Source organism: Microcaecilia unicolor, chromosome 5 (genome assembly GCF_901765095.1).
Source record: "Microcaecilia unicolor chromosome 5, aMicUni1.1, whole genome shotgun sequence".
Lineage (NCBI taxonomy): Eukaryota > Metazoa > Chordata > Amphibia > Gymnophiona > Siphonopidae > Microcaecilia > Microcaecilia unicolor.
The window spans coordinates 148759109-148783695 of record NC_044035.1 but is presented as its reverse complement, the minus strand read 5'-3'; the positions used below and the strand labels follow the sequence as shown (position 1 = coordinate 148783695).

Genomic DNA, 24587 nt, shown 5'->3' with positions numbered 1-24587 from the left:
GTAGGCTGATTTCTAACCTTCCTCATGATCAAGGATACCCCACGAGGTGAGATTTTGCGTGGAGCCCCAGATCTTTGTCGATTGACAGTCATTTTGTACTTCTTCCATTTTCTTACTATGGCACCAACAGTTGTCTCCTTCTCGCCCAGCGTCTTACTGATGGGTTTTGTAGCCCATTCCAGCCTTGTGTAGGTGTATGATCTTGTCCCTGACATCCTTAGACAGCTCCTTGCTCTTGGCCATTTTGTAGAGGTTAGAGTCTGACTGATTCACTGAGTCTGTGGACAGGTGTCTTTCATACAGGTGACCATTGCCGACAGCTGTCTGTCATGCAGGTAACGAGTTGATTTGGAGCATCTACCTGGTCTGTAGGGGCCAGATCTCTTACTGGTTGGTGGGGGATCAAATACTTATTTCCCTCTGCAGAATGCAAATAAATTCATATACTTTCCACAATGTGATTTTCCGGATTTAATTTGTGATGTGCTATCTCTCACTGTTACCAATAACCTACCCTTCAATTATGGGCTGCTCATGTCTTTGTCAGTGGGCAAACTTACAAAATCAGCAAGGGATCAAATACTTATTTCCACCACTGTAAGCTGCTGACATTCACTTTTACCACTTTTGCATTCAGACTAACTTGAAACCTATGTCAGAAAGAAGTTTTAGAGCACTCAGGGTTCACCTAAGGATTATTAATATAGTTCTATATGATGCTCTTGCTTTTATCTTGCTTAATTACATCTACTCTAGGTGAAATTATTTTCCTGCACCTTTCCTGACTTAATGCGCAATGTTTCCTTAACTTAATCACCTTTTTTCTATCTAACTCTTATCTGTCTATATGTTCCACCTCTGCTTACACTCTATACTGTCTATTAAGATGTTTTAATATGTATTGTGTTGACACTATGAAGCATACTATGCTATGTGTATTGATATTTCAATATGCTTGCTGCTATAGTTGTCTATTACCTACGTTTGGCTTATGTTTGCTGTATACTGTCTTGAGTGAATTTCTTCAAAAAGGCAGTAAAATTCTAATTAATAAATGAATATGTTAAGAGAATTTCATTTTTTGGCGTGTGAATCATGACTTGATGGGTTGGTGGAGCCAGAAAATATTACACACAGCAAAGTCTGTCAAAGGTAGACATGTCAGGCTTGGTTAGCGGAAAAGTGCAGTGCACTCATGTCAAAGGCTCCTGGTTTGATTCCCAAATTTGGTCTTCATAACCTTGGATTGGTACTGGGATGCTAGTTCAGTAGATGCTGCAGAGAGTGTGCACAGTGAAGAAAGGGATTTAATCAACCAAGGGTAACAACTAATGGACAGATTTAGGGTTCATGACACAGAATTCTAGGAAGTACGTCGGTGCATGGCTCCCGACTTCAGGACCACTGCTGCAAAGGTCATATAGGAGGCTCTATTAAAAGAGAGAAACATTTTTCCAAATGGCTGCAAATGAAGGTCCGTGATGCAGGGAAACATTGGTTCTAACTAAGGTGGGGGAGTTATCGACATCGGTTACCATTAAGATATGTTATTTTACTGTTAACCCCAGTTAACAGTAACTAGGTCTCATTGCATAAAATGGAACCTGTGTTAAACTAGCATTAGTCAGTAGTAAAATAACACATCTTAATGGTTGCCCACATTGATAAGTATGCCCCTAAGAGAAACTACCAGGCCAGCACCTAGCAAAGATTTCATTCAGACTCAGCTGCCCTTCTTCTGTTATAGACAAACCAGTCAAATTTACACATGACACAATTCACAGCTGGAGAAGTTCAGACTTACCCGATATCAAAGCCTGGGAATACTTCATAGGGAAGTTCCCTGTGAGGCCAAAGACACTGCCAGTGAAGATGTTGGATGCTCCACTGATGATAGCAACACAAACCATGGTCAAAGCAAAGAACTCATGTGTCCATGATGAAGTATCTACTTTTACCAGCACGGTGGTCACCAGGAAGATAGCCAGCATAACAGCCAGTGAAGACAGTACACGGACGCTAGAGGTCACCCTTGAGAAGTAAACAGTACAAGTGGTCAGAAAAAATGCTCACTATGAAATGAAAATAGTAAATAGGTGCGAGACAGGCAGCCGGATTAATACTGGGAGAAGGACAAATGCTCTCTGATTGTGAGAGGTAATAAGGAAGTAACCACAACCACATGTTTAGTGATTTTTTTGCTTTAGTGTCTCTAAAACCTTAGCACTGACAGGCACACTACTTAAACTTCTCTCTACCCCTTTCCAAATGACACAGCCTACATTTTCTCAAAGCTAGCAAAGGATATCAACCTGCAGTAAGACAGCAGTAGCAAAAGGCTAATCCTTGGACACAGTACATGACATATGTAAGCTATGAAACATCACAAGGCCCTTTAGGTCATATTTACTCCCAAAACAATAATAGCTGTAACTGGTGCTGTACGTAAAATATAGATGCCAAAATGCTGATATGAGAGGATCCATGGTTGTCATCACTGCATGACAGCGAGTTCTTTATGCAGGAAGGTTATTTGGATTTCTCATCAACATACCTACAAGGCTAGCTGGCAATGAAGGCAGAAAAATGGAAATAGGATACAAGAATAGTAAGTTAATAAGCAAAGGGTTGGAATTCACAAAGCTGGAAAAACTGGGGAGGGGGGTCCCCATTCTTCTTCCCATCATATGGAAGCACTAGTAAAAGGACCTCAGCTTAGTAGCTTTGACTCTCTCAAGAACAAATGAAAAAAATTCTAGTCCTTCCTCTATTAATCATTTCTACCCCACACAATGTCACGTAAATTTGTGATCAAACTTAAACATACATTTTTGAGGGGGAAGCAGCTTCTAAGCAATTCATCTTGTACACTGACCACCACACTTATGGACATACCTTTCAAACATCAGAAAATCAGAACATACCTGGATAAGCAAAGGATCTTCTCCAGTACATTAAACAAATGCCAGACTGCTCAGAAGTTTGTAAAGAATAAACCTTATAATAACTAGGGTAGTTAACCAAATATTCTTGCATAGTATTATATACAACCAGTTATTTTTCAGCTACAACTGCATACCTGATTCTAGAGGATATATTTTTAATTTATTTAAAACACTTTATATACAAAGGCTAATAAAGCAGATTACAACATTAAAATCAAAATATAAACACACTACATTAATCAACTTCCCACATCCCATTCAATAACCCATCCTAGCTTTTCTCTTGCCCCATACATACCATATCATACTTTCTACCTTTGAGGTAGCTTGCTTAACTGCCCCTGTCTGTTTGCTATAAAATACATTTCTTTTTTTTTTCTAGTGTGTTTTATGTCCCTCCCCCCATATTACATATATGAAGTACTATGAATACAAAATTGATAAAAGTAATGAGACCTAACAGAATAAACACCCAAATATTGAGAGTGCTGAAAGAAGCATTGACTGTACTTCTCACAGACCTCCTGCACTTATCTTTACAAACATGGAAGGTACCAGGGGATTTGGAAGACAGCCAACAAAATTTTGAGCCTTAAAAGTAACACTGGGCTTTCAAGACTGAGACAACAGGAGTATTTGATTGACAATAAAATACTCCTGTTGTCTCAGTCTTGAAGGCCCAGTGTTGCTTTTTCTGTTTGTATACTTTCTATGTATGCTGTATACCCTCTCTGTTTGTTTTGAGTCTTAAAAGTAGAAATGAGGATGCAACTGCCCAGACATCTATCAGTCCAACTTGATTAGCCACTGAACAATTATAGATACACTGTCAGAGAAAATGACATTGCAGCCCCAAGAATCAAATAGAATACTGGACCCTATTTACCAGGGATGTGCAAGGCAAAAAAAAAAAAAAAATTCACATCTTATTCTTCTTCTCAGATCCGTTTCGGTTAGTTTTTTGTAAACCAAAATACCAAAGTATTTGTGTATTCGTCTTGCTCATCTCCATTCAAATCTATGGAGCAAGCTGATTTACAACGCCAACAGCTGGGCTTGCCATTTTCGATCATACCTGCTTCAAATTTGCTGGTTGGCATCTGTAACAGGCAACAGCACTACAAGCCATCAAGAGTGTCAAAAACACCCCACAGCACCGGAGTAGAGGAAAGGGTGCTTATAATGGCAGGAATAATGCAAGAAACCACCATCAGAATGGTACAGCAGCACCAAAATTGGCAAGAAAACATCAAGACACCTTGAAAGGGGTAAAAAGGCATTAACATTGGCAGGAAGACTAGGGCTTGGGCAAAGGAGTCAACTGGCAACAATGTCTAAATGAGCCCATGGCAGCAAGAGTGGGTTAAATCAGCACTAACCTTGGATGGAGGGCCCATCATAATCACAAGGTGGTCAATATAGAACCTAGATCAACTGCAAGGCCCTAAACACCTGAAGAGTTCCTACACAGGAGCAAGACATGGAGACCAACTAGGTTGTGTGCCTGCAGTTAGAGTCCTGGCACTGCGGACTTTGGTCTGAGCTTGAGAACCTGTGATGAAGAACCTCCTGAACCAGGAGAGAGTTCACAGACTGCATGGTATGAAATTCTGTGGAATATAGGTAGCGAGAAGAGGATACCCTCTGACGAAGTCCCAAAAAGCAATGGGAATGGGTGGACAGGCCTGAAGCACTGGACGAAAGCACCCAGAACAGAGCCAACACAGCAGAAAGACAGACTGGATCTATTTGCACATCCCTACCAGATAAGCCCTAAAATGAAAGGCAAATTCTAGTGGCAGGAGACTTTAGACAAATACAGTCAACACAGTGGCAAGACAGCTGGAAGGCCCCAAAAAAGAACCATCACATCAGCAAGACAGGCTGTCAGGTTTTACCACCTGAACAGGAATGCCCTGGTTTTTTTTTTTTTAATGATGAAGGGAAAAAATACTGTAGTAATGGGGGAAGCTGCAGCAATGGTTGAAGAACAATCTGGCCCATGCAGAAGGGTTAAAGCAGCAAAAACAACCATGCACTTAAGACTCTAAATAGAAGTGGAGGAGTGGCCTAGTGGTTAGGGCGGTGGACTTTGGTCCTGGGGAACTGAGGAAGTGAGTTCAATTCCCACTTCAGGCACAGGCAGCTCCTTGTGACTCTGGGCAAGTCACTTAACCCTCCATTGCCCCATGTAAGCCGCATTGAGCCTGCCATGAGTGGGAAAGCGCGGGGTACAAATGTAACAAACAAACAAAAAAAGACATCTGTATCAACCTAAGATAATGACTGCAGAGTAATGCAGTGAGAAGCAGGACCACAAACAAGAGGATAAAAGGAGTAGAATGAAAGGCACACAGAAAGGAAAAAACAAAACAAAAAAAAAAAAAAACAACTCCTCCAAACCACAACGGGCTAAGCAGAACACAGAAGGGGGGTATAAATCACCCAGTGTGCATGCATGTAACTCACCTTGAGCTACTACTGAACAAGGTGTGAGCGAAATCCAAATAAGCAAATATATTAAAAAAAAAATATCAGAAGAGGGGCAAAGGGCACAGCAACAGTTGGATGAAGACTCCAAAGCAAAGCAGCCACAGAGAGATGCATGGGAAAAGGAGATTTTCTTTTAAGTTTTGGTATGTGGGGCTAAAGACACTCACTGGAAACAGTGGAAATGGGAAAAACACAGCAAAACAAAAAAGCGTTATTGAGTATGGACAACTGCACTTTAGTGGAGCTCTACCCTTGTTCATCCTCACCACCGCATGAAAACTGAAGGAAACCAAGCAGTGGGAACAACTATTTCTACCAGCTCTGTGTTAGCCGTGAATGATGGGGGATTTACAATATCTCCTTGTTATGAAGAATATATGCTTACTGGGCAAACTGGTTAGAGGGCAGAACAGAAAATGGACAAACCTTGGCCAGGTCAAGTCAGACTGCCGACTTGTGAGCCCAGTATGCTAAGGGATATGTGGCCATAGCCTCCTTGAGCTTTCCAAGGTAAGATGTCACTGAAATTTATGCTAGAGCCTAACTTGCAGCAGACTTATCTCTGCTGCTTATCATTGTAGCTAGGGTTTCTGCAACCAAAGATTTTCCTATGATTGGGCTCACAGGGTACTGGCTCAAGGAGAGAAGGGGTTGGGGGGAGGTAGTTTACAATGGCAGCTAAGAGGCCTGCTCTGTCTCCTTCTGCTTACTGGTATGCCTACTCTTTTTAAATGATGCATCACTATCACACCTCTGTCACTGGAACTCCCTTTCCTCCATCTCAATCACTAGCTTCTCCTTTCAGTAAGACAGCATGTTGAGCTGCAGAATAAAATAGTTCCCTTCATACGTGTGGGAACAGCTAGCTTATATGCATCTTCCTTCATGAGGCATTTCAACCTTTTTTTTTTACATTTTAACATGAAATCCAGTAGCACAAAAACATCTGCTCTGATCTATTGTTGCTGAAAACCCTCATCTTCACCAGTAGAATATTCATTATTGGGATGAGACGGCTTAAGGTAGCCCTTCTGGAGCTCAGTGGCATATTTGAAGGGCTTCAGGACTGAGCCATATTTGTCCAATCCTGACGCCATGGGGGCTTTTAATACTGATCTTGAATTGCAATGACATGTCATGCAGGGCTATCCATTGTTCCACTAACATCTCTAGCACCTGATAAGTACAATTCCACCTGGTGCCAACAACCTGAATATGCTGATACCCTTGCTCCCACCTGCTTCTCATACAGCTCATGCCCACACTTTACACCATGGTGAAAATACCCTGCTATTTTTTCACACATCTCTTGATCATTAGCTTCAGGACCAGACTACCAGTTCCCTTGCTCCCCAGGTCTAATGAATTCTAATCACTAGTTGAAGCAAGTGTGCAAAACATCCAATACTATGAATTGCCCCTCTTAACCATGTACTTCCTACCATCTGTTACAAAACAGGAAACACAGTTTTCCGTCTCTAGCCTGTCTTCCAGTCCTGCAGCACTTCCCTTATTTCTGTTAAGATATGGGTCCAGTTAAGGCCATCATTCATTACCTAGGTGTGAAGGACAGCCCAAAAGAAACACTCCTCCTAGTGCATCCTTCTTATACCCTGTGACAAAGCTAGCACTCGGGGCCCCACAGAGAAGCAGCTAATCCCTGAACTACAGTTCCCAGAAGCCCTTGCAAGCAGGAGAGAGGAGGGTAGCACCAAAAGGGTGGAATGGATTTCCAACCGCAGCAGGGGGAGCAGTGGCTCAGGGCTAGGGGAGCCAGTTACTCCCTTCCCCACTAGAGGGAGAAGGGGAGGTGAAGCTCAGTCCCTTAGCTGCATTGTCGGTATATAATTCCCTCCAGCTGTGAGAGGGGGAGAGATTTCTGGGTGGCTCCCAGCCACCAGGAGGGAGAGGAAACTGATTGAGAGAGAAGCTGCCAGGGAGTAGGTGGAGGACGGAAAGGACCTGCCACGGAGTGCAAGAATGTAAAGGTAGCCCTGTCCAGCACATGAAGGCAGTGTGAGAGGCCACAGGGGTGTGGTGCTGTGAGGTAGGAGGAAATCTGCCAGCCCTGTTTGGTACAGGGTCCTCCTGGGTGCTGTGAAGAGGATAGGGGCATTAAGTAGTGGTTTCCTTTGAAGAGACTGTTTGTGAAAGGGTTGAATTATTGGGATATACAGAACAGCAGGCTGAACTTTGACTGAGCCCTTCTGAGGGAGAGGGGAGGTAGTGCAAATGGGCCTGAACTGTTAAGGAACTGAATGTTGGCTGGAGTTTTGCACCCGGACTGAACCATGTTTGTGAACTGCGTTTCAATTTTGAGAGTGGAACTGAATTGAGAATAAAGCTCTTTGGTCTTAAGTCCATATGGCAGTCTAGTTCTTTGCTGGAAACCTGTGAACCTAATAGGGCTGCTGGCCCCAACCCAGAGCGGAGGAAGCGGGACCCCTTTACAACCTACAGCCTGTCCCTGCCTCACCCATATACCAACTGTGTGCTGTCGGGGTGGGGGTGGGGCATCTAGTCGATGTCACTGGTGAAATGAGCGTTGCTAACCTCTGCCAGCTTTGCCTGAAGCTGGGCATGCAACCGATTATAGAGGCTAAGGATCACCTCTCTATTATAAGGAGACATTATGCCTTATTCGATAATTTTCTTTTAGGCACAGCAGGTGAATCCAGAGACTTGTGGGTTATGACCTTCTACCAGCAGGTGGAGATAGAAAGCATTAAATTGAGCTCTATCATATAGGGCTGGTAGCTCCTTGGCCAGCCAGTATTTCTCAAAACAAAGCAAAAGGATCATCCATGCAACCCATGAGACAAACAGTACTTCTCCTCAGAGCCAGGGAATAGCCATCTGACCATGACCTTTGTAGGCCCAAAACCTAAGACAGACATAAGTGAAATTGAGCGGGATCCTGGATTCATCTGCTGTGACTAAAGGAAAGAAAATTATCAGGCAAGGCATAATTTCTCCTTCCTTGTTGTCAACAGCAGATAAATCCAGAAACTTGTGGGATGTAGCAAAGCAGTCCTCAGCAGGGTGAGAGAACACAAGGCATCTGTAAGATCCAAAGACCCCAAATGCTGCCCCACGAAAACAAGAGAATGCCTATCTCAGCAAAAGAACTGTCCCCCAGAGAGTCAAAAACCCCAAGCGAGCAAGGACAATGTTCTCCTGACTTAAAAGTGATGCGAGGGAGATTCTCTCTGCCTGTAGAGACAAAGCCTTCCTGCAAAGGTGATAGTCAACAAGACCACGACTGAATTCAAGCGTGCCTGGACAGATTCACAAGATGGTGGTAAGAATACGAAAAAGAAGAAGGAAGCAAAGAAATGGGAGGGCAGAAAGGGATACTGGGTTTTCATTTAGATATATAAAAACATTTGACCCTCTATTAGTATAGGCATAATAGGAAAAGATCACACAGTGCATGGAGCTGAGCCATGGTCAAGCAACTCCTGCACCCTGATGACTGTGCTCCTGCCTGTTTCATTTGCATAGCATATTGTTTCTCACTAGAAATGTATTTATATTCTGGGGCCTGGTCCGGGCATTACTAAGGGACAGGCCATTTTTAGATTAGCATCCTAGTGCCTTTTCTAGTACAGTTGTACCGAATAGCATATTTTGAAATTCAGCCAAATAATAGGCACTGAGCTTTAACATAACAAATAATAAAAGCAACATGAAATCAGAGATCAAGTATTTATTTCAGTAGGATTTAGCAGTACTGCCCGGATATTCGTATTCGAATTTAAATGATTCGGGGCTGAATGAAATACGAATATTCAGAACAGCTCTATATGCTAGTCAACCTGTCACCACCCCCCCCCCCCCCCCCCACCATGTTTGTTGACTTTGCTATTTGCTCATGAGAGCTTTGATGCTGCTCAACTGCTGCACCATGAGATTTTTGCTTTGTTCATTTTAAATGTCCTGTTGTCATCCATTTCACGGCGCTGCATCATATATTTAATGTCACCTCTTTTTACCTCATTTTCAAAATTTAAATTTTGCTACAAGTAAGGATGGGGACAAGTAGAATACAGGGGAAATACATGATACGTACTTGTTGACAAGCAGGAAGCTGGCTAGCAGGCATACTACAGAGGGAATCGTGGAGGCAATGGAAAGGTAACTTTCAAAATATTCTGTGGAAAGAACACACATTAGGGCTGTTACTTTTAAAAGAAAGCAATGAGGCAACCCCTCCTAATATAGATACAGTAATAAGAACGCTGGATCAAGAGCAGAGAAACAGAACTTTAACCATGTAAAGTAGCAGGAATAAGTACTGTACCTTTTCTTGTTTTATTCAATTTGATTTACTATTCAGGGGTCACCATCTGATAAGGCAGCAACGATTATAGTTCTCTCAAGAGCATGACACAAGTGAACTCTAACCCAACTGGTTGCACTCCCTTCCCCTGGAAGCTAACTGTAACCAATTTGGAAACAATTAACTAAACATAACAAATCTTTTTTCCCCAAAAGAAAGCAAGAACTAAAGGGTCCTTTAACTAAGCTGCGGTTAAAGGGGGCCTGCGCCAGCGTCTGCACGTATTTTTGACACTCGCTAAACTCCCTTTTACAACAGTGGGTAAAATGCTGCCTTTTTTTTTTTAAGAAATGGCTGTGCGGTAAGTGAACCACTTACCGTGCGGTCATTTTAGGGGGGGGGAGCACTTACGGCCACCCATTGAGGTGGTAGTAAGGGCTCCTGTGGTAACCGGGCAGTGTACAGCACTGCCCAATTACTGTCAGTTAAGTTCCAACGCTACAAAAAATCCAAAATATTTTTTGTAGTGCCGGGGGGGGGGGGGGGGGGGGGGGACTATCGCTGGGCTCCTGGCAGTAGCCTGGTGGTAGTTCCAGATTGGTGCACGGCAAGCCTGTTGCTGCTTGCCAACCCTTTAGTAAAAGGGCCCCTAAGAATCTAAAACCATGCAACCTTAGCTTTAATTTGCATAAACTAATATTTCTGTATGGAGGACCAAACTAGTGGCTAGCCTGCTTCAAATCCCCCTGCTGTGCTCCCTGTGATCTTGGACAAGTCACTTAACTCTCCATTGCTTCAGTTACAAACAGATTGCAAGCGTTCTGGGGACAGGGAAATACCCTAGTGTACCTGAAAGTAACTCAACCTGAACTATAACTGAAAAAGGTGTGAGCTAAATCCAAATAAATAATACTAGTGACAAACCTAGTTGTCTCAGCTCAGGGCCTCCTTCTAGAGGGCTTTTTTTATCACTGGACACTCTGGATTAATAGATCAGAAAGTGCCTATTTTTTGCCCATTTTATGGCAGCACATAGAAGCCTAGGTGTTTTTATCAAATACCAGCACAAATCCTATAGAAATAGCACCTATATTGAAAGCCTGGCCATTATGTCTGCTCAGGAACAGGTGTAAATGTGTGCACAAAACAGTTATTTAAAACAAGTATCTGTACTTACACTGAGGTCAGAGGTTTCTAGATTCTGTGATGGCAGATCATTAGAACAATTCCTAAGCTTATACATCCAGTATTGTTTTGCTGTGGAAAAAAAACTCCAAGGCAGGCTGGAGCCAACTCCCAGGAGGAAGAATATGATGTAGGTACTGTTGAAACGATCCTCTGGTCTATACAAAAAGAAATGATTTTGTGGGTGCCTTCCTGGTATAAGTTCTTGATCTTCTCTCTCAGAGTCACTTGATTTGTAAATACAATTTGTACTGCCCTGAAGGAATTCTTCTGGTTCAACGGCCACTGGAAGGAAGAGAGATGAATTATAAAATGAAGGATTTGAAGAGTTAAGGGTGGTTGGAGTCTAATATTGGGGAATTAGAGCAAAAACAAAAACTCAGTATAATAAACAAGTGCTCTTCCAACTATGAAGCACAAAGCAGACAGGAATACAAGCCAAGCACACCAAGTAGATCAGGATGGCAACCAGCTCTAGAAAGGAGTTGATGCTAATATCTACTCAAGGTAGCAGCAGCAAAAGCAAACAACACAACAAAGCAAAAGACACCAGAATGATCAAGTGATTCCTTTGCAGGAATGTCACCGTAAAAAGATGAGATCCCTTAAAAAGTGGAATATGTACCCCACATGTAGGGAGAAATATCTGGGTGGGATTGCTCAAATCTGAGCCAAGTACAATACTGCATGTGAACGGAATTGAGTTGTTTATTTTTATTTTAATTGAACTACAGCCACCCTGGATGACATAGGTTTTAACAGTGCCCCCCTCCCCCATCCTATAAATACAAGCTACTTTTATAAATAATCTTTCAAGCACTCCCCACCTCCATTAAATGCTAATCGATTTAAGATCAAAATATTCAGCAAACAGCTCCCAAAGTCAAAGTTCACGAATCAACCCAAGCTACAGTATACCTTATGCCCATCCCCAAAATGGTTTATAAAACAGGGCCAATCTTCAATGAAATGAGGCAGAACACACTGCATGCTGGTAAAGCCTCACCCATATGGCAAATGCCACACTACGACCTACCAATCAGTTTGATCTGCAATGGATACCTGGCAACCCTAAAATATACATCAAAATAAGGAAAAAAAGATCATAGTTATAGTTCTTATTGAATGATATTTCAAAGTCTTCTAAAAAAAAGCAGCCTTCCACAAACAGCAAGAGGTGGTATAAAAACCGTTTCCTATATGCTGTGTGGATACATGCACTGCATTTCCTTGTATCACACAGGCTGCCACCATGACTCCTTCTCGTCTTTCCTGCTGTGCGCATCTGGAATAGGGCTCCAATACCTACGTGTGTAATTTAACACTGTGTGGAAGGCAGTTTTCAAAAAAACTTGCCCAAGTTACTAAGCAATAATTTGAGTAAATGCTCTGGGCTGAAAACTATCTCCTGTTGCTTCACTCTGTCTTTATCTTTTCAGAGGCACCAAAGAAAAATAATTATTTTAGATTTAAAAACAAATTTGCAAAACAATTTTTATTTTTAGAATTACACTCTACAGACACCGTCTCTGAGGTATAAATAGTGAAATATTTATTTGGACTTTAATTTTTTAGTAACGATTGTATTAAAATTTGAGTTAGGAGCAGATGTAATTAAATACTAGGGCTTCTTTTACAAAGTCATCCTTCTGATTCTCAGTGCAGCAAATGAGAGAAAGCCCATTTAATTCCTATGGGCTTCCTCTCATTTGCCATATGGGAATCACTAGCGTGGCTTTGTAAAAGAAGCCCTTAGTGACTTAAGCTAGATAACAGAAAAATTGAAGAAAAGGGTAAGGGCTAGGATTTGCTGGGATAGTCAGGAGTAGTGGGAGGTGGGGTAAGGTAAAAATTAATGCGATTAATTTATTTGAGAAGAGTGCTTATTTCCTTAAAGGCTAGACTGAAGAAGTGAGTTTTCAATAGACTTTGGAATAACAAATAATCATTGGTGCATTTGATGGTTTTAGGTAAGGAGTGCCTTGACATGAAAAGTTACCAGTATGGATTGTTTTATAGGTTATTTATATAATTCAGGAAATGCAGGGTAAGATATTCTTTACATGATTTAGAGGTATTACATGAGGGTAATCAATAAGGTTGTTCATGTATATTGGGGCCGAACCATACAAAATTTTGTGAATAAAGGTACATAGCTTGAATTATATCCTATCTTTTATTGGCAACCAATGCAAATCATACAGAACGGGGGCTGCTTTGGCGAAACGTGGTAGTCTGAATATGAGACGTGTGGCAGTGTTTTGAGCAGTTTGTAGTTTTTACTATTTTATCTAAAAGGATTTGTAAGCCACCTTGAATCCATACATGGTTAAGCCAACAATAAATGGAAAAAAAATTAGTTTACAAAGCTGTGGTGGAATACAGGCTTAGCATGTGGTAACGTGGGACTTTTCTACACAGCAAGCCTGTTTCTACTACAGTTATGTATCTATGGCTATCTGGGCCCACATACCTTCACTGTTAACTCTTGAAAGTATGTGATGCTTCTGCAGAGAAATGTTGTGCACCTCAACAACTGACCTCAAGTGAAATTTACTATGCTGAGAGGGTACTTACTCTACCCGAATTATCATCTTCTGGGATCTCTGAAACAACCTCTCTAGAGAATAACCACTTATCAATAAGACTTCAGCCGGTCCTCCAGAAGCCTAGGAACCTCGCACTCTGAAACACTCTTTTCCAGCTTCTCCAAACATTAGACCTCACTTAAAAGGCAACTTCCCAAGATTAGTCTGAGAGAACATCTGCAGATCAATTTATAAGCCATAAAGAGCCACAACTAGTGCCATGTTCTAATAAGAAGCTCTTCTTAAATGAAAGAGAGCATAAGCTAAATAAATTGTACCCATTTACAACAAAGAAGCACTGGGATTATCCTTAGAAGACTGCATAGACAGCTGAATTATAAACTCCACATTCTGCCACATCACCACAGCCAAAACTTCAAAAGGCTGCTTCATCAAAGACTCCATTCTAAGGTCCTGAGTATCCATCAAAGCTGCTCTACCTTCAACTGAAATCATGGTCTTCTTAATCACTGCCAAGTCAACTGCATCCACTTTAGAAAACTTTAACTTGTCCATCTTCTTACATGCTGGTTTTTCAGGGTCAAATGATCAATGGCTAGACTTTTTCCACATGCATCTGGAACATCCCATTCTGTGCAATATCATCTACTATCTCAAGAATAGGAAAAGATTTTGAGGATTTCTTGATCTTGACCAATAGAGAATGATGATCTGCAGAAATCTTCAAAGTGACCAACTATGAAATTAACGCTGCCAGATCATCTTTGCAAAAAAGACATGCCACCAACATATCCTCCCCTAGGCTAGACATCACCTTCTTGCTCTGTTTATCAACCTCCTCTCACTGAAATGCTTTGATGTTCTCAAGCATACTTCCTACCCACCCCCACCCTGTTAGACTGTCAATTAAATGCTTGGATGTTTCACTTATATATACTGTGATCTACCACATTTGCTTATTCACAATCTGATGAAGAAGGGCAACCTTCGAAAGCTAATCAAGAAATGTATTAAGTTATGTCCAAAAGGTATCATCTTATTTTCTTTTCCATGTTTTATTTTGTTTGATTTCTATTGGTTACCTTTAAAAGTGGACTAACACGGCTACCACACCTCTTTCCTCAGAAAGAACTGCTCTTTTAAGTAATACTGAAGTTCAAAGGATTTACCTACAGCTTTCTTTGACAGAGAAGAAACCACTGATGTTCCTTCCTCATGGATCAAATCTAGATCATTTGCTAGAAAGTTGCACAGCAGCACTGGGAACACTGAGGACTGTCAGAAAGCCTTGCCCATACAAAATGCCCTATGCAATTAAAGTACAAACTCCAATGAGAAATTATGCCCAAAGCTCAAGCTCTGAGACTTAATGGTATGGGCTACATCCAAACAGAAGTTCCATAGAGAGGAACTGTGGTTCCCCATTGAAAGACTGCTGAAGGTGCATCAAATACAGCAGTGGGTTCCAGTCAAAACTGGGTCAACCACCGCCTCAGATAAACTAGTCACTGTGTGCTAAAAACGCTAGTGCGCCTTTGTAAAAGACCCCCTAAATTAAAAAATCTTACGCAGCACAAGCGATATCCCGAAAGATACAAAAGAATTGAACAGACAAAAGAATAGAGAGAAAAATCTAAGTGCTTAAAAGGAAACTGTAATGTGTCTTCTTATTCTCCTCTTATTTTTTTTTTTTTTAACTCTGTAAGAAGAAATTGACTCCAGGCACTCAAGGATTTCCTACATAAGGAAAAAATCTGAAGAACAAACCTATCCCTAAAACAATTTTATAACGGTGGAAGTTTAGGGGTGGTCAGGAATAAGGAGGTGCTGGGACCCCCAGATTTAATACCCAAAGCTATAATTATGACAACACCAATACTAACCTCTCTCCATTAAACAGCATCTTTTCTCACTTTGCTCTTTTTTTTTTTTTTTTTAACTGACCAAGGAATAAATGTCCTCCCAGACAACAACCTGCTCCACAAGAAATCAGATCTACCACCCCAGGGTGCTTCACAGGATTCTTAAGGGATGACATAACAGCTCATTAGTTTGCAGGCCCTGAAGTAGAAAGCTCAGCCGCACGGACACTGTGAGGTATACGGTGACCAAAGGGACTGAGCGTGGGTTTACCTCAGCGCGGCATACATGGTCGCACATTGCATTCAAATGAATGTGTATGAGGTCGTAAGTATGCCAAGCTAATGCACAAAACAAAAACATGGCCCTTAAAGCACAGCTAAAGTGTAAATGTTTTCACCAGGTCCAGGGCTACCATAGCCCAAACTGGCCTCCCTGACGGTTAACTTTCTGTAGTGGCACCCTTACTAGACCCAACTGACTCCTGATTGAAAAAAAAAAAATTCCATTACTCCCGACTCAAATAACAAATTCACTGATTTCTAGTGGCACCGTACCCTTTCCTCCTACCCTCACGGCCCGACACGACTTCAAGACCTCCAGACCCTGTACCTTTAAATAAGGAAGAGCGATGCCCACTTGCTCCTGCCTCCGGCACCATCATCCTCAAAACGGAGGCACCGTCCCATGCACTGCATTCAGGGATGCCACTAGACACCAAGAAATTTTTTTTAGTCTGATGGGAGGGAGGAGTCGGAGCTGGTGTTCTAGTCACCAGAGCAATTTTAAAATCAGTACCAGTCATGTTGAGGGTGGGAGGAGGGGAGTGGGGTCAGGTCAGGCAAGGCAGGAGAGAAGGGGGATAGGGTGGCAGCTTATGGTTTTTTTTTTAAATGTCGCTCTTCCTGTCAGTGCCTGAGCCAATCACAGCTCAGGCAGGCACTGACAGGAAGGGTGACATTTCAGAACGAGCTGTAAATTACCGCTGTGATTTTAACACAGCAGTAATAATTAAGAAGAGCTAATTTCAAGGTACAACTGCAAATTTACAGCAAAGTTTTCTGCATTGGCCCCTCAGTCTCCATCTGCTGGCAGCAGTGTATAACTCAAGCATCTGGAGTGGTATGGAGAGACAAGGAAATGGAATAAATCACAAGTGAAAAAAAAAAAAAAAAAGAGGGAATACTTATGTAACCCTGGTCTCATCACACACAGTCCAGGCACCTGCTATTTCTTCTCGGGTCAGCACCAGAGACCAGGGCCACAAAATACCAAAAATGAGTCTTGTAGTCACTTCACTGAGCTCGGTGCAGGCCAGGGCATGACTTACTCCAGAAAGCCAGAAGGTGTTCAGCCAGGGCTTTTACTCTTTATTCTCTTTTCTTTGGTTGTACAGGAGTAAGCAAGTTTCACTGTCACACACAGAAAGACTTCAGTCCATGTTTTTATGAAAAATCAACAGGAACTTTACTTCTGCAACTGACAGTTCAAATCCTCTCTGGGTAAAACCAGTTAATCAGCAATCTAACGTGATAACTGGTACAAGTAAGTCAGAGCCAAACTCAGGGATATGGTGTAAACCCTCCAGTCCAAATTTTGTAAATCCTACAGTATATTTACAGCGCCTCCTGTCATGATGGGTGAAAAAATCTAAGGCTGTGTCTGTAGTACTATTGCAGCAAGCAATCTACTGTGGATCAGATCCATCTATCCACTCTGTCCCCAAAGGTGTACCTCCCTTGGGCTCCAACAGGCTCTTTCCTGTTCTTGTTCCTTAGCTGGGTTTCTCTCTCACCCACCTGAAGCACTCCTCCACTTCACTGTTAAGGGCAAAATCCTTACTTCAGCCTTAGTTTCTTGAACCCATCCTGGCCACTCCCTCTCCACAAGGGTCCCGGAGGGGGTAGAAGCAACCAAAGACTTCCTGCTATCACCAACAACAATATTTACCTACTCAACTCCTCTCCTACTGTCATTCAATGACCAGAAACATTTCCCTTTCCCCCAAATGCTCCCCTTAGGGCTGGGCTTCTCACTAGAGAATGACATGGGGACAGGGAACCGCATTAACCACAGGGATGGTGACAGAGCTCGCATGGACGGGGCGGAGACAGATCCCACAGGGATGAGGTCAGGGGACAAACTTTGTCCCCATGTCATTTTCTACTTTGAAGCCTGTTAATGAACTGGACAGTTATATATGTTTAAGTGATGCCTACAAAGATATTTTGATTTTTTGGAAAAACAAGCAAACATACTGTCCACAACTAGCAAAATTTGCATGGGAGATCCTGTACATCCTGCTACCAGCACATCTTCTAAGAAAACAACTTCTATTCCAGGAAGGACTGTGGAAAACAAGAGATTGTTGATGAATTATTATTTATCCACAGATTTAAAAAACATAACAGTGCTTTATAGGGCATATTTTTCCCCTAGAGGGCATGTAGAACGGGTTGTATTTTATACCCCTGGACATTTTAACAGTGTGAATTAGGATTCCTTGGTGTTGTAGAAATCACCTATTGTTGGGGTTGGAAGGGTAGAGGGTGGTGGTGGGAAGGAGGGTTACTATAGCTGCTCATTGTTATTATTGTTCTCTATTTGTAATTTATACACAACAGAGCCCACGGAGACGGAACCTGCGGGGACGGAGACACAGCCGGACGGAGACAGAGCCAGCGGGGATGGGGTGGGGACGGAGACAAACTTTGTCCCCGTCATTGGAGCCGACTCTGTGGGTGCATGAGCACCCCCAATATTGAGAAAATTCCTTGTGTTTGTCCAGGGTGGGGTCATTTCCATTGGGCTTAGCACCCCCAATAATTCTGTAAAGTTGGCTCCTATGGTCCCCTTGTCATTCTCTACTTCTCACTCTCCCTTTCCAACCAGTTCTCGCCACCCAGTGACTCTAGTCTAGGGAAGTAATAATCCCTACCCATTATAATGGAGGATTACACTTAAAAGAAACCACTAAATTATCACGTGCTTCTGCTATCTCAGTCTACACAATACGACAAAGGATAAAGCACAATTCCTGTAAATAATAACTTGGAACACATAAGCAAACTAAATTAAGCCTAGAAAATCTCACTCCTTGGCCTTTAATGCCACTCTTTTTTTGGGCAGCCCACGTTTGGCATCTGCTTACAGGTCCTTCTACTAAATTCTTCTGTTTACCATTTCAGCCCTTCTTCCTCCGGGTAATCTGCTCCGGGGCTGCAGAGTTCATACACTGTTCCGGGAAGAGACTGTCGGAGTCCTTACTACTATATTACAAATAGCATAACAAGCGCAGATGCCGCACCCCCTCCCGACGCCTCACTACTTACTTTTCCGGACCGGGGGAGCAGCCGCCACAGGGAAAACAGTCTCAGAAAGCTGCCGGTCCTCTCCGCGCTGCGACCGGCTCGAGGCAGGCCGAGTCTGGCACCGCCCCCCGGAAGAGCTACACGTACGGCGACAACCAATAACAATACAGCGCGCGGACGGCCGGTGCACAGATACAACTAGACACGCCGAGGGGGCGGGGCAGAGCGAGTTGTTCTCAGTGTGCCCTGCTGCCCTCCGCTCCTATTCTAGGGAGAGTGAATGGGTGGCTTTTTGAGTTCCGCGTCTGGGATTTAGGGAGCTGCTCCCAGAGGAGCTCTTTTCTTCCCCAAATGATGGGCGGTTCTAAACACAATAAAATCATCCCTCCCTGAACAAAATTAAGGAGTTTGCTGAATACTAGGGATGCTCAGTCAAACACCTAAACCCGCACAGTGCTAGCACATACGCCCCCTCATCAGGGGTGGAGCTTTCCGACTGGCTTCATTCTTCCTCCCCACCTCCGTCTGTGAGTTTTTATTTCCCCTAACGTGGGATGGAGTGGGAGCGCCTGAAAATCTTGCTTTTCAGTTCGTTGTTTATCATCTTACAGGATTCCTATCCCTATATGACAGTACAATTACTTCCAGATGACGGAAGTAAAAATCAGGACGTGTATCATTAACCAGATGTTTTCTTTTTAAAAGAAAACACATCGATAAGTGAAAATTAAATAGGTCCACCAAGTATTACTGAAGTATTCAACTTACAGTCAAGATGTCTTCCCCACCCTCAGCTGCCCAGCACCCTCACTTGTAGCAGGTGATAAATATAAAGTGATCTACAACATTGGAGTTGTGAAGTTTCACCTGTCTTTTGCCATTTGTGGCACACAGACCATAGAAGTCTGCCTGGCATTCGCCTCCGTTCCCCCAATGCTGGAGTTGCTGTATCTTCTTTCAGTCATTTGCCATTGGTGGGACACAGACCAGAGAAATCTGAGCGGCATTGGCCTCAGTTCCCACTACTCTTTCTAAAGATAACACCTCAACATCCATGCTGTGTTTCCATCCTCTTTCTATTTAGGCATCCCCTGTGTCTATCCTACATATTTTTTAATTTGCTCACTGTTTTTGACTTTACTACCTCTTCTGGAAGGGTATCCCAGGTTACTACTCTCTCTGTGAAAAAGTAGTTCATGATGTCTACATCCCTGCAACCTGCATTCATTGCCTCTAGTTCTACGCCCCTGCATCTCTGGAAGAGGTTTGTTTGAATATTCAGGGCCGGTCTTAGCAAGTGCGGGGCCCTATGCAGACCAATCTGATGGGGCCCCATCCTAGCTCCAGGGCCAGCCACCCCTCCATTTGCGCTCCAGGGCGGCCACCCCGCCCTCCAAGCTCCCGGGCCATCCCCAGGGCTCCCTAGCTCCCTCCCTCCCTCCCAGCTCCAAGGCCTCCCGGCCTCCCACCCAGCTCCAAGGCCGGTCTCTCTCTCTCTCTCTCCCTCCCTCCCACCCACCCACCCACCAGCTCCAAGGCCCCCCTCCCTCTGATTTTAAAAGTTACCTTGTCATCGACGTCGGAGCGGCCAGCAGGTAGCAGCAGCAGTGAAAAGCGTGTGAGCTGCTGGGCGGCGCTTCGGGAGGGAACGAGGGAAAGGAAGACTCCCAAAGCGCCGCCCAGCAGCTCGCATGCTTTTCACTGCTGCTGCTACCTGCCGGCCACTCCGACGCCGATGACGAGGTAACTTAAAATTCAGAGGACGGGGGGGACTGGAGCTTGGGCGGTCAGGGCGGGGCAACTTCAGGCGCGCCGCGCGGGGCCTCCTTGAGCACGAGGCCCTATGCGGGGCCTCCTTGAGCGCGAGGCCCTATGCAAGGCCCAATGCGGAATATTACTACCTTTCAAGTACTTAAATGTCTGTATCATATCATGTGTCTCTCTCCTTATCTCTAGCGTACCCATATTCAAAGTCCTCCAGTCTCTTCTCTTATATCTTATGGCACAAACCCTGTATCATTTTCGTCACCTTCCTCTGAACTGCCTCAAGTCTTTTTATGTCCTTGAAGAGATATGGCCTCCAAAACTGGATACAATACTCCAAGTAGGACCTCACCAACGACTTGTACAGTGACATCAACACCTCCTTTCTTCTGCTGGTTATTCTTCTCTCTATGCAGCCTAGCATCCTTCTGGCTATGGCCGCCATCTTGTCACATTGTTTCGCCACCTTGAAATTCTCAGACACCGTCACCCCAAGGTCTTTCTCCTGATGCATGTATGTTATTCTCTCACCCCCCCCCCCCCCCCCCCACCATATACTGCTCTTTTGGATTTCTACATCCCAAATGCATCTGTGGTGCTTAAGTGCTTCACTTTGCACTTCTTCACATTAAATTTTAACTGCCAAAAATTTGACCATTCTTCTAATTTTTGTAGATCTTTTCTCATGTTGTCCACTCTCTCCGACTACTCTGTTGCAAATCTTGGCATCATCCACAAAAAGACAAACTTTTCCTTCTAACCCTTCAGCAATGTTGCTCACAAATGTGTTGCATAGAATTGGCCCCAGTACTAATCCCTGATTCACTCCACTCCTTACATTTCTATCCTCTGAGTAGACTCCATTTACCACCACCTCTGCCATCTCTCAGTCAACCAGGTCCAAATCTAGTTCACTACTTTATGTCCTAACTTTAGCCTGCTGAGTTTATTTATGAACCTTCTCTGTGTCAAAAACCTTACTGAAGTCCAAGTAGAGTACATCCAGTACATGTCCACTATCAAGTTCTCTGGTCACCCAGTCAAAGAAATGGATCTGATTCATTTGGCATAATTTTCCTTTTGGGGAAACCATGTTGCCTTGGATCTTGAAACCCATTAGATTCCAGGAAACTCACTATCCTTTCCTTGAGCAGCGCCTCTGTTACCGTTCCAACCACTGAAGTAAGGCTTACCAGCCTATAGTTTCTCACTTCTCTGTCTCCACTTTTGTGAAAAGGGACCACATCTGTTCTTCTCCAATCCCGTGAAACTTACCCAAACTCCAAACATTAAAAAAAAAAGCCACAGCAGCATACACCATTATGAAAGCACAAGAGAAAAAAGAGAGCAGAGAGGAGATAAGAAAGTGAAGATATGGAGTGGGATAGAGGAACCTTAGTTTAAGCTTGAAAATGCATATGTGTGACTACAATGGCAGAGGGAGTAAGAAAGGGAGAGACAACAAAGGTGAATTAAATGGAACACTACCATTACATAAAAATTAATGAGAAGAAAAATATAGCAAGCTAACAAAGCAGTGGTAGGATTTTTTTTAATGTTCCCAGGTATAGAGTAGGCGGGCGGGGGGGGGGGGGGGGCAGGTCAACTACCAAAGGTCTGTTTGTCTGAGTTACCTGGATAAAACTTTTTAAAAATTGCCTCTTGCTAACAATAAATTTTATCCAGTAAAATTGAACCACTTAAGAAGAGGTGTGATGAAACAGCATTACCAAAATGAAAGAATAACTCAGATATAAAGAAACTAATAAAAGAATATAGACTATCATAGTAAGCAACTAACAGTAGGCTAAGGCTAATTATCTAACAAGCAGAATTATAAGAAAATTTAGGGGCCAGTTTACTAAGGTGCGCTGAAAAACGGCCTGTGCTGGTGTAGACGCGTGTATTGGATGCATGCAGGTCCATTTTAAGAATGCCTGCAAAAAAGACCTTTTTTTGCCAAAAATGGTCGTATGGCAAAATTAAAATTAGCATGTGTCCATTTTGGGCCTGAGACCTTACCGCCACCCATTGACTTAACGGTCAGGTCTCATGCGTTAACCGGGTGGTAATCGTCAGCACGCATTAACTGCCGATTACCACCCAGTTAGTCCCACATGGTAGAAAATAGAAATTAGAAAATAGGCTATTCTCTGCTGAATATTAGCATTTAGCTGGCTGTTCCTGGCCGGTTAAATAGTGCCGAATATTTGGGGGTGGGGTGGGGGGAGTATTCTGTAAGCAACCTATAACTAAGCTATGTTATAGGCTCGTTAACATTTTTAACACGCGTTAACCATGTACGTGCCTACAATATTCCTATAGGCGCCTACACAGTTGGCGCATGCACTAATTGTAGGTGCTTTAAAAATGCTAACACGCCTTAGTAAACAGGGCCCTAAGTGTTGCTCCCTACATTAAAGAGTGCAATGCCCTTCAAATGTGGCAGAGGTAAAAGAGATGTAGTTCTGTAATCTGTGAAGGGGATTACTTATCTTCTTATCAATGAATCACCGATCTGCTTCAGAGAAGAGGGGATCTGAGCTATGCAACTTTCACTTTACTACATGAAGAGAATTTTCTTATTTAAAATGAAAAAAGTAAAAATAAATAAATAATTTTAAAACATTTTGGGGAAGAGTAATGGCGCCATCTAGTGATAGGTTTGTGGTACTTCACATATTGTGTGTAATGAAGCTCTGTATACTTTGTCAATACCGAGGAACATTCTGGATTGTCTGTTCCTAAGAAAGCCTCTAGAAGGAGCAAAGGAGGTCTGTGGAGAGGAGGAAGAATTCTGAAGAAGAGGAGTCAGTATACCAGGAGAAAGGTAAGAGGGAAGTCCTGGCCCAAATTCCCAAGAAGGTGACACTAACCAAATGATGTTGCCTCTCCCCAAGGGGAAGGGGTGTAAACTTCCTAACTTCTATTATCCCCATAGGATTGAGTGGCAGCCACTGGCTACTGGGTGCCTGGGCAGAGGAGAAGGCCATGGCATGGGATTACATTGGCCTGGAAGTGGGCTACTGGTATAGGAAAAAGTGAGCTGGGGAGCTTGGCCTCTTTCCCATTCCTACTCCTTGTAAGCATCATTTCTAGTCTTATATTCTGAGTCCACTTCTCAGAGGCAGTAGCAGAGCTGCCAAGGGGTCCCAATTTTTGAGAGGGAGATTTTAGTACACGCCCCCAGCCCGGCCCCACTCTGCCTTGGCTCCACCCACTCTACATGGCTCCGCCCCGACACACCTCAATCCCACAGTCATTTCAGAAAACATTTTATTTAATAGCCTAATACCCTTTTCAATTAGCTTTCAGAGGCCAAAACCTCCTACCTCAGGTCAGGTCAGGACAGTAGAATGCTGTTATGGTATCCTCTCCTGACCTGAGGAAGAAAGTACTGGTCTCTGAAGACTAATCAAAAATGTTTTAAAATCAGTGAAGGTATCACCTTATTTTCTGTTTTGTGTTTTATTTGCATTTATTATCCTTAACTAACACAACTACCACATTACTTTATCCTAAATTAAAAATAAAATAATTTTCTATACCTTTGTTGTCTGGCCATGTACTATTTCTAATTGTGTTGGTCCCAGTCTCTTGATTCTGCTTTCCTTCATCTTCTCTTAACTGTCTTGCCAGGGTTTCCTGTCCATGTGTCATTTTTCTCTCCTTTTCCTTTGTTTTCTTCAATTTATTTTTCTGCCTCTCTGTCCAGATTTAATTCATTTGTATTATCCATTCTTTAATTTCCCTCATTTTACTTTATCTATCTATGGCTTTTCATCTTTTCTTCACTTTTGTTCTCCCCATGCCCCTTACAATTATTCTCCAGTCTTTCACTAACTCTATCCTCTCCCCCTTTCCATCCAGCATCTCCCCTCTTTCTCTTCCCATCCTTCCAGTGTCTCCCCACCTCTTTCTCTCTGCATCCTTCCATCCAGCGTCTCCTCTTTCTCTCCCTATCCTTCCATCCAGCACCTTCCCTAATTCTCTCCTACTCTTCCATCCAGCGTCTTCTCTCTTTCTGTCCCCTACTTCTAGCATTTCTCTTCTTTCTCTCCCTCCTTTCATCCAGCATTTCTCCTCTTTCTCTTTCCATCTAACCAGCTAGGGTCCCCCTTCCTTCTCCCCAACAGCTTGTCTCTCCCCTGCCCTTTTCCATGTCCCCTTTTTCTCCCACCATCTTTCCATTCATCTC

The 24587-nt window shown here is 43.1% G+C and overlaps 1 protein-coding gene across 1 annotated transcript in view; it reads right to left on the bottom strand.

Moving 5' to 3' along the window:
• SLC29A3 (solute carrier family 29 member 3) overlaps positions 1–18731 on the bottom strand; it is a 57677-nt gene extending 38946 nt beyond the window's left edge. The window contains exons 1-4 of the mRNA XM_030203416.1: positions 18647–18731; positions 10894–11190; positions 9511–9592; positions 1805–2031 (exon numbers count right to left, since the gene is read on the bottom strand). Coding sequence (XP_030059276.1) covers positions 1805–2031; positions 9511–9592; positions 10894–11190; position 18647 — 607 coding nt within the window. The 5' untranslated portion in view covers positions 18648–18731. The remainder of the gene's footprint in view (positions 1–1804; positions 2032–9510; positions 9593–10893; positions 11191–18646) is intronic.
• Between the last annotated feature and the right edge of the window lie 5856 nt (positions 18732–24587).